This window comes from Neovison vison, chromosome 2 (assembly GCF_020171115.1).
Source record: "Neovison vison isolate M4711 chromosome 2, ASM_NN_V1, whole genome shotgun sequence".
NCBI lineage: Eukaryota > Metazoa > Chordata > Mammalia > Carnivora > Mustelidae > Neogale > Neogale vison.
In genome coordinates this window covers 38,148,380-38,160,794 of record NC_058092.1, presented here as the reverse complement: position 1 = coordinate 38,160,794, position 12,415 = coordinate 38,148,380, and the positions used below count along the sequence as shown (strand labels likewise).

At 36.2% G+C, this 12,415-nt stretch overlaps 1 protein-coding gene across 3 annotated transcripts in view; it reads left to right on the top strand.

Annotated features, from left to right (window-relative positions):
• SPATA6 (spermatogenesis associated 6) overlaps positions 1-11,993 on the top strand; it is a 155,808-nt gene extending 143,815 nt beyond the window's left edge. For all 3 annotated transcript variants that reach the window (XM_044238190.1, XM_044238191.1, XM_044238189.1), the window contains one exon: positions 8,876-11,993. In XM_044238190.1, coding sequence (XP_044094125.1) covers positions 8,876-9,056 — 181 coding nt within the window. In that variant the 3' untranslated portion in view covers positions 9,057-11,993. The remainder of the gene's footprint in view (positions 1-8,875) is intronic.
• The last annotated feature ends 422 nt before the right edge of the window (positions 11,994-12,415 follow it).

The window sequence follows — 12,415 nt, the reverse complement described above, 5'->3', positions numbered from 1 at the left end:
TAGTTTTCATCTCTTCCCTATTGGTCACTATTTGATTAATCAGATGAATCTACTAAGATATAATAACAGCCAAAAGGCTGCCTTTAATATTTAACAAATAGAAGAAAAAATCTAAATAATATACAGACTTAAAATCTCTTAAATAACTAAGAATAAACCTTCGTTTTTAAGTGAGATAAATGTTATTTGATTCTATTTTGAATTCACTGGAGCTTGTGGTATTAACTCAAGTATCTTAAAATCCTTTTTCATTAAATACTTAAGGTTGAACTTTTCTTTTTAAATAAATTTTGTCTAGGGGCACCTGTGTGGCTCAGTGGGTTAAAGCCTCTGCCTTCAGCTCAGGTCATGATCCCAGGGTCCTGGGATTAAACCCCACATCAGGCTTTCTGCTCAGCAGGGAGCCTGCTTCCTCCTTTCTCTCTGCCTGCCTCTCTGCCTACTTGTGATCTCTGTCTGTCAAATAAATACAATCTTTAAAAAAAAAAGTTTAATTAAATTTTGTCTAAAAGATATATTGATATTCAGAAATATTGGGGGTGCTGCATATTTTTGTGATTTTTCAAAGTGTCAAGATTGTAGCTTAGGAGTCTAGAAAACTCTCTGATGATTAAGACAGGGCAATGTTGTATTCATTTTTTAAAACAAAAATATGACCTTGGTAATTAGACTTAATATTGATGCCAGGACATGTCCAATGTTCCAACTTGTTGCCTGCTTAAAAAATACTGCTGAGCAACCAGAATGGTTTTAGGACTACCAAATCTCGGCAGACTGATTTAATTCTTTAAATAGATCATGAGAAAGTAATACATTAAATACAACTTTCGGTAAGAATTGTGATTTTATGACATTCTCATGAACAACTAGGCAGTTATGGTCTGAACTAATGTTAGGTGGACTGCAGGCTGGATGATGACATGGAAGAGACTATTACAGCAATCCCAAGTTAGATTCAAGAGGCATAATAAGCAGTCGTTCATGAGGATATGCTTGAACTGTAGTTGTCTGAGCTCTAGTGATAACTGCCATTTGGAATAAAAAATGCATTTATTATTTTATGTAACCAGGGCAAAACAGGAAAACCCTCCTAAAGTATCACAGCTGTGCTCTTCATTAAGCCAGTTTTATGGGTAGTTCTCTTTACTCCCAAGTGTGGGAGGGAAGTCAGAAAAGAATAATAAAAATAAATGAGATGGTCTTTATGGGTTTACCCTGAATTCATGAAACTGGATGGAGGACTTAAAATATCAGTTTAAAATACTATTTTTTTGTGTTTAAATAAAGATCACTTGTCCCCTATATACATATTACTAAAAATAATGCTTGAGACTGAGGAGATTTGGAGTAATCTTGATTTAGTCACCCACTCAGTAGAAATCCCTTCTGTGTCCTCCCATTGTAGGCTCATTATTCACTCCAAGATAAAATTATTTGACTTCTAACAGTTAAATCTTACTTTATTCTTACCTCTTCAGATGTACCTGGTATTTTATGATACTCCAAACTGTCTCATGCCTTGATTCTCTTATAATACAGTGCCCGGAATAACTTCTGTCTTCTTGTTTATGAAATGAACACCTACTTATTCTCTAGGACTAAGGTCAGGTTTTTCCCTCTTGTGAGATCCTTTCATGACCTCAATAGACTGTTAGGCATTTTCTCCTTTATCCTGCCACTTCCTCTCATGTATTTCATTTGAATTGGCAACATTTTTCTCACAGTAATTATTCTATTATGTGTCTGTCTTGTCTTCTGTAATGTGAGCTCTTCTTGAAGGCACAGATATGTTACTTATCTTTGTTTTTGACAGTCCATCAAAGTCTTTGACATGTAATAGTTCAATTTCAAAAAATTGTTCCATTATTAAAATTATGTTCTTTATTAATAATGATCAGTTACATTGCTAAAATTCCATCATTTAAGTAAATTTATATTTTGATTGTGGTATTTAATAACATGTCTAGATAAGGAATCAAGAAAGGAATTAATAACATTGAAAGCTCTTAGACTTTATTTGTTGTCAGTGGCTCATTTCTACACATTCTTAGTCATAGAAGAGGGGGGAAAAAGACCTATCAGTAAATTTCTCTGAATGTACTTCTTTTACAGTTTACTATATAGTTTCTGCTAATGATAAAAGAAGATAAATGGCAAGATGCAATTTTTTCCCTAAACTTATTTGTTCCTATAGAAAACAAAGTCTCAGGGGACCTGGGTGGCTCAGTCAGTTAAGTGGCTGCCTTCGGCTCAGGTCATGATCCCAGAGTCTTGGGATGGAGCCCCGTGTCAGGCTCCCTGCTCAGCGAAGAGCCTGCTTCTCCCTCTCCCTCTGCCTGGTGCTCTGCCTACTTGTGCTCTCTCTCTATCCCTCTGTCAAATAAATAAATAAAATCTTAAAAAAGAAAAAAGAAAAGAAAATAGAAAAGTCTCTAATTTAGTGCTTTCTAATGATAGTTCCTAGACCAGTGACATCAGCATTACCCTGGTATTTGTTAGAGATCCAAATTCGTGGACTCTACCTCAGTAACTCTGGAAGCGAGACTCAACAATCTTATTGGTAATAGGCCTTCCAGATGACCTGATGCATATTTTAGTTTGAGAAGTACTGCTATAATTTATGTCTTTAATGACATTTCACCTTTATATGGTATCTTTAAAAATACAAAATACTTTTCAGATTTTAATAAACTGTAATATATCTTCTTCCTATTACATATTCTAAACCCCAAGACTTTTGAGTACTTCCATTCCTACTTTTCATCCATTCATCCATCCATACATCCACCCACCTATATGTCCATCCATTCCAGTGCCTCTAAACATACATCACATCCTTAAAAATATTCCGTGTTTTGTGAATCAAAGTTTTGCTTGATAGGAACCTTTGTTGGGTATTATGGAAAAGATCTTACTCTTTTATTATATAAACATCTTTAATCATATTGACTCTTGTGAAATATAGAACGTCACCTTTGAAGTTACTTTCAGCTCTGATTTTTTTTTTAATACAAATGGCCAGTAGCCAATTTTATAATCATCATGGCCTTTTAATTATTTCTTTGAATTAATATTTTGGGGGTAGCATATCCATCTTACCTTCTGACCTTCTTTTCAATGAGTATTGAGGTATTTTGAGATATTTTGTCTGAAGACTATGTATAGAGTAGTATATGCTTGGCCTTCATTTGACATAGGAAAACCTGATGTAGTAAACATCAGGGTTTCAAGTGAGTTCATTCTTTTTGAAGCAAAAAATTAGTAATGTCCTTTGTCTCCTAGTTCATGCTAAACTTTCCGAAGACCTTTCTCTTCTTTGCATATATGCTAGGCCTTATCAATACCTAGGAATTGAAGCTGTGCAGTTCTTGGATATTATCCTGGTCTGTTCTTTTTTCTCTTTCTTTTTTCTTAATAGCATTATCATAATTAAATACAGGGCTCCCTACTTAAGTAGCAAGAGTAAATTAAAACAAAATGTACCACATTAATAAAGTATTATCCCCATTTTGAAAGTAACCGTTTGATAGTATGTAATACTGATGCACTATTTTGTAGAATATAGTAGGAATTCACAAAAAGGCTTTGAATGAATGAAGGCTGAAGATACTCTTGGTAAAATAGAGGACTATAATTTTTAAAAGCCTATTACTATAATAAAGCTTTTTAGAGTCACTTACACATATTAAACTTGCTAATATATTCAGTAATGAAAATCAGAATTGACTCAATATGTTCACAGTTCATTAGAAATTTAATGCTTTCATGTCTGGAAGTAAATATCTTTTTTAGGATTATGATACTGCACCTATCTGTGGACCATATTAGGACCTGTTCTGTGTTCACATCTCTGTTTTGAAATTTAGACTTCCAGGCCAAACTAATTCCTAAATTCTCTCCAGAGAATTACAATATTCTTTATTAAATTGAAGAACTTTGCAATTTTAAATAGCAATAAACTCACTGCCAAATTTTACAAGCTCTAAAAACATCAGGATGTATATCTTGGCCACTTTAGCTCTTATTTACAGAACCTTATCAGGTTTACATTTGCTTCTAAAAAGCTTTCTGAATTTTATTTATTCATTGCAAGCCACGGAGGTGATACTTTACGGCAGCTTTGAGACATGAAAAAAAAATGTATTGTCTAATGGAACCAAAGCAGTAGCAAATCTATGCCAGGTAACATTAATTATAGTAATTGATGATAGAGGTGGTAATTTGGTTTACAATCTCAGAAGGAAATCTACACAATGTTTTTTTTTTAATTTTTTAATTAATTTATTTATTTTCAGAAAAACCGTATTCATTATTTTTTCACCACACCCAGTGCTCCATGCAATCCGTGCCCTCTATAATACCGACCACCTGGTACCCCAACCTCCCACCCCCCCGCCACTTCAAACCCCTCAGATTGTTTTTCAGAGTCCATAGTCTCTCATGATTCACCTCCCCTTCCAATTTACCCCAACTCCCTTCTTCTAACACCCCTTGTCCTCCATGATATTTGTTATGCTCCACAAATAAGTGAAACCATATGATGCTTAACTCTCGCTGCTTGACTTATTTCACTCAGCATAATCTCTTCCAGTCCCGTCCATGTTGCTACAAAAGTTGGGTATTCGTCCTTTCTGATGGAGGCATAATACCTCATAGTGTATATGGACTACATCTTACTTATCCATTCGTCCGTTGAAGGGCATCTTGGTTCTTTCCATAGTTTGGCGACCATGGCCATTGCTGCTATAAACATTGGGGTACAGATGGCCCTTCCTTTCACTACATCTGTATCTTTGGGGTAAATATGCAGGAGTGCAATGGCAGGGTCATAGGGAAGTTCTATTTTTAATTTCTTGAGGAATCTCCACACTGCTCTCCAAAGAGGCTGCACCAACTTGCATTCCCACCAACAGTGTAAGAGGGTTCCCCTTTCTCCACATCCTCTCCAACACATGTTGTTTCCTGTTTTGTTAATTTGGGCCATTCTAACTGGTGTAAGGTGATATCTCGATGTGGTTTTAATTTGAATCTCCCTGAGGGCTAGTGATGATGAACATTTTTTCATGTGTCTGATAGCCATTTGTATGTCTTCATTGGAGAAGTGTCTGTTCATATCTTCTTCCCATTTTTTGATATGTTTGCCTGTTTCGTGTGTGTTGAGTTTGAGGAGTTTCATTATAGATCCTGGATATCAGCCTTTTGTCTGTACTGTCATTTGCAAATATCTTCTCCCATTCCGTGGGTTGCCTCTCTGTTTTTTTGACTGTTTCCTTTGCTGTGCAGAAGCTTTTGATTTTGATGAAGTCCCAGAAGTTTATTTTGGCTTTTATTTCCTTTGCCGTTGGAGACATATCTTGAAAGAAGCTGTGGCTGATATTGAAGAGATTACTGCCTATGTTTTCCTCTAGGAGTCTGATGGATTCCTGTCTCATGTTGAGGTGTTTTATCCATTTTGAGTTGATCTTTGTGTATGGTGTAAGAGAATGGTCCAGTTTCATTCTTCTACATATAGCTGTCCAGTTTTCCCAGCACCTACACAATATTTTTTAAGGTTAGCAGCTGTGCTGCAACTTTACCTCTCTGAGTGTGGGATAAAGGTGTATGTTAGAAATTCAGACTTCTGTTCAGTAGTTTATCATAGTAGAACTAGCCTGGCAACTAAACAAAATGTAGAATTCAAAAAAGAACCTTGTTAGCTGGCCAGCAGCATGTAGTAAAGTCAATGATTGTGGAAAAAGAGATAAGGAAAACCTGTGCTTTGTGAAATTTTAATTAGTTCATGACTTATTGCAAAACAATACAACAAATAAAAACAACCAACCAAGCAAAACACAACACTGTAGGATTCCTAAAGTAGTATAAGGGAACTCAGGCAAATGCCTAGGCTGGTAGATATGGTTGCAGAGGCAGGAAAGATGTAAAAATGTTTCTGTTAATACATTTGTGGGTGTATGATTTCCCTGTCATTTGATTCAAATGGTAAAAAAAAAAAAAATGACAACAGGAGTGAAATTTGATGAAAAAATACTGTGAAATCATAAATTATATTCAGTGGCTAGAATATTTCTTCAGCAAAGCTAATGAAAGAAATGTAACTATATCAAAGCAAGAACACTAAGACTTGGCTAAGGCCCTTTGAATAATTTTAAATATTATACTGACATTATTAGAAATTGTCTTAATTATCCCTCCTTAACTGAATGGACAAGATAGAAGTAATCATAGTCATGTTTTAAAACACCTTTGTTATCCCAGAGACTCTATCATTTTCAAAATTTTCCAGTGTGAAAGAGGCAGCACCCAAGTGTGAAGAAAGTATGATAGGATCTAGTAAATCTAACTAAAAAATATGAGGTAAAATTTCATTTTAGCAAGGCCATCAGGGGTAGAGAGACCTATTGTCATGGTTCACAGAAGTGAATTTTTAAAAACATATCACATATATTACTTGCAATAGGGGAATATATTTAGGGTTTGTGCATCTTAAGTAATAATAGTGATAATATGATAAATGAATACCCCTTTACTCACCATTCAGCTTCATAGAACATTAGCCGTACCTCTAAAGCCACCTTATGCTCCTAGCCAATTTCATCTCTTTCCATAGAGATAGCTATTGTTACAGATTTTCCATTGTTTTTTCTTTGTAGTTATACCACACATGAATCTATCCTTCAGCAATAAGTTGTTTAATTTTCCTTGTTTTAGACTTTATATAAATGTAAGAATAACTGTGTACTGTTTAGAATTTGTTTTCTTTTTCACTCCATTTGTTTTTCAGTTTCACCTACATTGATGCATGTGGCTATAGATCATTAATTTTCCCTGCTGCATATTATATCATTATAGGCACATACCATTTTATCCATATCTGATCTAATGTAGATGGATATTTAGGTAGCTTCCAGTCCTTAGCTTTTTTACAGAGTGTTATTATGAACATGTCTGTACATGTCTCCTGGTACACAAGTGCGAGAATTTTTTTTTTTTTAAGATTTTATTTATTTATTTGACAGAGAGAGATGACAAGCAGGCAGAGAGGCAGGCAGAGAAAGAGGGGGAAGCAGGCTCCCCGCTGAGCAGAGAGCCCGATGTGGGGCTCGAATCCAGGACCCTGGGATCATGACCCGAGCTGAAGGCAGCGGCTTAATCCACTGAGCCACCCAGGCGCCCCAACAAGTGCGAGAATTTTACTTGGTTACCCGGGAGTGGGATTACTGGCTTGAAACTGCTTATCCAACCTTATTGGGTCATGCCGAACTCTTCCAAAATGAGTGTCTAAATGTTCTCATGACTTTACGTCCTCATGGACCACCATGTCAGGCTCCAAGAATGATAACCCAAACCACTCCATGCCTTTTTTCATGGTGTCTTTTATTGTGTTCAGGTGTTAGATTGACTTCAGGTCAAATAGCAAAGTCTTCTTACAGATACACAACCCTGAGAGTTCCCATTTCACAATTGACAATAGAGGTAACATCATTGGACTGAGAAGTCAAGGAAGAAATTGTTGAAGTGAGATTCCAAAAGCATGAATAAAATATTTGTGGTATTTAATAACCAGAACATACAGTTTTACAGGGTACAAACTTCATAATCTCTATCATGCCTGAGAGTCTTATCTATAACAAGTAATTAATTTCTTGAAGTCAATTACTTATTTTAAAAAAAAACAACTCTGTCCTTGAAAAATTCAACATTTTGTTTCTGGCAAATGATATGTTAAGCCCAGAACTTAATATTTATGATAGTAAACTTGTAACTTCGGTGTGTTTTTAAAAGTACTATCAAACTTTCAAAAGGAGTTGCCTTTTCTTATTACCATTATAATTAACTTAGTCCTGGTCTATTTCATAGTTTCCTATCTATTCTCTCTTTTTTCTTCAAGATCCTCAAAACTGGATCCCTATCACTTCCAATACACTTTTTGGCCTTGTTTTCCATGTTGTAGAAGTTGTTCATATTCAGGCTAATTTCCTGCTCCTCCTTGAGGACAATAGCAGTGTGCCATAGCGGAAGGGGCCTTAAGACCACAGATGTGGTATCTCTTTCTGTTCTGCCAGTCACTAGCTGGGTGGCTCTAGGCAAGTGCCTTGACTGAGCTTCAGTTTCCACAGCTACCAACTTCAGAGTGTCCTCAGATTTTTAGGTAAATATGGAGTACCTAGTTGTTTAGTGCCTTGTGGCTAATAATGTCTGTGTGCAGAGTAAGCACTATACTATACATTTTACACATACTATCTTTGATTTTTTTTAAAGATTTTATTTATTTGACAGAGAGAGAGATAGCACGAGAGGAAACACAAGCAGGGGGAGTGGGAGAGGGAGAAGTCGTCTTCCCGCTGAGTGGGCAGCCGGATGCAGGGCTCTATCCCAGGACCCTGGGATCATGACCTGAACCAAAGGCAGCTGCTTAACCGACTGAGCCACCCAGGCGCCTCTTGTCTTTGACTTTTAAACAACACTGAAGAAAATACAGTAAAGGAAGCTGAGACTTGGGATGACTAAATAAATTGGCCCAGGGTCCACAGCTTATAAAGGAGCTGTTACCCGGTTTCAGGTCTGCCTAACTGGGGAAGCCGGGAGCTCTCAAGACTGGCCTTCCCACAGCGTATGCACCCGGCTTTCACCACATCACACGCATCTCCCTTCTCAGCATTCTTCGTAACTCTCTCAGGCACAATTTTCACTTTAGTGTTTTGTAATCGTTTCATACAAGTAGGGTCACTCTTTGAAGGCACAGACCTCATTGTCTTTTATTTCATGCAGCCCAGAGTATCACACACTCATAAAGTACTCAGTAAATATTTGAATTATATAATACTACCTCTCATTGAGTTTCACCAGTTTTAATATTTTATATCCTTTTTTATAGCTCATTTCAGCGGCCACGCGGCACTCTCCATTTGGATGATGGTGAATACTGGTCTAACAGGGCAGCCTCTTATAAAGGGAAATCCCACCGACCCATCTTTGAGAACAGCATGGACAAGATATACAGGAACTTGTACAAAAAGGCCTGTAGTTCTGTTTCTCATACACAGGAAAGCTTCTGAGACCATCCATGATAAACTGTATATGGGTGTCTGTGTCAACTTCTCAATGAAAACGTTTGATGTGATCAATATCTGTATTCTTTTTTTTTAAACAGGTGGTTCTGAATAGTTGGATGTGAATAAGTTTATTGCTTCAAATGGTCAATTATCACAGGCAGTCCTTTTATTTTTAATTACAGAAGAGAGTGCTCTGTTCTAAAAGTCAAAGCTCTGCACCGTAATCACAGCTTCCAATCTGATTATGAGAAGAATGTTCTGCCACGTATAGCTCATATCTCCATCTACAAATCCCAGAATAGATTCTCTCTGGAAATGGTCTGCCTTAATCACCTTGTGATTTTCTTTTCATTTGCTTGATTGGTTATCTTGTCTAAGATTAATATGGACTCCTTTTTCTTGGTAATGAGCAAAAAAGAAATATTATACAGAAATTAGTTTCCTAAGTTTAAAACCCAGATTTTACTAGTATTTTCTACTTAGTTCTCCTCCCCAAAAAAGGCTCCTGTACTTCTTAGCTAATAAGAAATAGGGTTTTTTTTAAGTTTATATAATCATTCACTTACTCTTCTTTAAAAGAACTAAGTTACCTACAATACGGTCAGCTAGAAATAGCAGTGGCCATGTGTGACCCAAAATGTGAATAACTGATTTTTAAAAATAGAGTTCTTTGCATGATTTTCTTTTAAGGTCCTATCTCTTGGTGCAACCAGATTCAGAAGATAGCTTTTGTTAGCACGTAGAAACTCAGAAAGAATAAAAGGATTATATTGTATTTTAAAACTCTTTAGAGTTTTCATAGGTACCAAGTGAGCCAGGAAAGTAGTATCTTTACCTAAAGGACACTTTAAACCATAAAGGGGAGTAAAATCTTATACAGAATGCTTTGTACTGGAAAATCCGGTAGTTGATAAAATTAGCTCCTCTCTACGTGCCTTATCCACCCCTGTGAGGCCAGTGAGTCTTTGAAGATATGAAGAAATTGGTCACCTCGTATTTATCAGAGTAAGTGGAGGGAAAGTAGAGAATAGAAAATAAGTAAACTTGACTGACAAGCTCGAAGGGTTGACTATACGGTACTGTTCTCTCACTGACTCTACCTATGGTTAGTTTTACAGTTATGATTTAAAAAAGAAAAAACTGAACTCCATTAAGTTTAAATTAACATGTAAAATTGAGTGATTTGTTTTGTATTATGAGAAAATATATAACATTTGTTATATAATAATAGGATTTTTAAACTTCATGTTTAGAGTGTTCTGGCATGGCAATCAGTGATGTATGGGAAAGTACACCAGAGAAAGGGGCCAGGAGGCCTAGGCTTTATTCCATCCTGCCATTCTTCTGCTGAGTCTCTTTAATTCTCTGGGCCCAACTGTCCTCAGCTATCAAATGAAGAGAATGAAGCGGATCAGCATTTCTTGAACTGTTTTCCGTGGACTTCTAGTCTAAGAGATGGCTGTAGGCATGTAGATACAGGTGTTTCATTAGTCATATAAGCTGAGGAGACTCTCTACACTAGATTCACACTCCCCAACTTAAAGAGTCATAGGTAGGAAGGCAGGAGTGAAAGGCAGTGCTATTGATACTGGAACAGCCATTCCAGACAGAGCTGTCCGGGCAAACTAGCATGTATGGCTAATAGAGTAAACACTGGCCTGTTGGAGGCACTAAAATATCCTGGCATAACCCTCTTTCATTCTAGCATCTGGTCTGGAGTCTGACACATAATTAGTTCTCATTAAATATTTTTTGAATTAGCCCAGAATTTCCTAAGTGGGCATGTAGCAGTATTTGTCATTATGGCAATCCTTCCCCACCCATCCCACCCCCTCAGCTCCCCACACTCCCTTTCAATTATGCCGTCCTCAGGCCCATGTAGGCACTGTCAGGGAAGTGGTACACTACACAATCACAGAGTTACCCCCGGGCTGTAAGTTGTAGGATGGCGTTTTGTACAATGAGCTTTTGAAGGTCAGCAATGATTAATCCTTTTTTTTTTTTTTAACACAAAAAATATCATCAGTGAAACTTAGTATGTTTTGATTTTGTTTTTGTTTTACATGTGGAAACAAATGAAAAACTTCCATTTAAAAGGTCCCGCTTGGTGAAAAGAACAAATACGAACTTCAAAGAAAATTTCACTTTCATAGAAAATCTCCCAAGTGAATAACTACATCAAAAGTTACCTATTACACCTATTTCTGCCATCGGCTATAGAAAGACCACAAAAAATTAGGTCTCAAAGGGGAACTTAAGAATATGATATTCTGAAAGATATTCTCCTATGGATTACATTTGATTTCTCTCTGAAGGATCAGATGAAAATTTCCAGATATATCTAGTGTCTTAGCTAAGTATCTATTTCTATTTCCTGGGGGAAGGAGTAGTCTTTGTTACTCTCCCTAACTATTACTATGAATTCTTATGTTAAATTATTTTTAAGGAATAAAACCTTTAAATACTAATAGTTGTCTTTTCTCATTGTAAGAAGCAGAAAGATACAGTTATTTCCTTAACCTTTTAAAAATATTTCTTATAATCTAGTAATAGTCATTGGATTTAATATGAAAGATAAATTGATCTTACTTCTTCCTTTTCAGGTAATTTTTGTCCTTTAAATAAAAAGAAAAAAAGCCCTGGGAATTTCAGGAAGAAAGATGTCAATTCAACTTAGAAAAAAGATTTGTGATTTGACAAAGAGTGAAGTCTTCATGGTCCCACTATTAGCTATACAATCTTGTTCAAGTCATTTATCCTTCTTGGAGCTAAGTTTTCTTATCTATAAGGTGATGAAGGGGTTAATTTAGAAGAAGCTTTTAATGTTCCAATATTGCTATAATTGTGTAATTGATTAACATGGAAGATAAATAAGTTCTAGGCTGCAGAGCTGTATTGTAACTTCAAAGATTAATCCCCTGATTAAAAATCTGGAGCAGATAGAGCATCCTTCTTGTGTTCATTTTCCAATAGTAGCTTTATTGAGATATAACTCATATACTGTAAGGTTTACCCTTTAAAAGTATACATCTGCATGGTTTTTAGTATATTCACAGAGTTGTGTGGCTATAACCGCTAGCTAATTATAAAGTTTTTGATGACTCCAGAAAGAAATCCTGAACCCATCAGCAATCACTCTCCATTCCCTTCTGCCCTCCCCTCCTGGCAACCAGTAATCTGCTTTCTGTCTCTGTGCGTGTTCTGGCATTTCATATAAATGGACTCATACCATATGTGACCTTTTGTGTAGCATAATGTTTTTCATAGTTCATCTAGGTTGTAATGCACATCAGTACTTTATTCCTTTGGTGATTAAGTAACAGTCATAATGTGGGTGCACAACCCTCAGTTGATGAGCATTT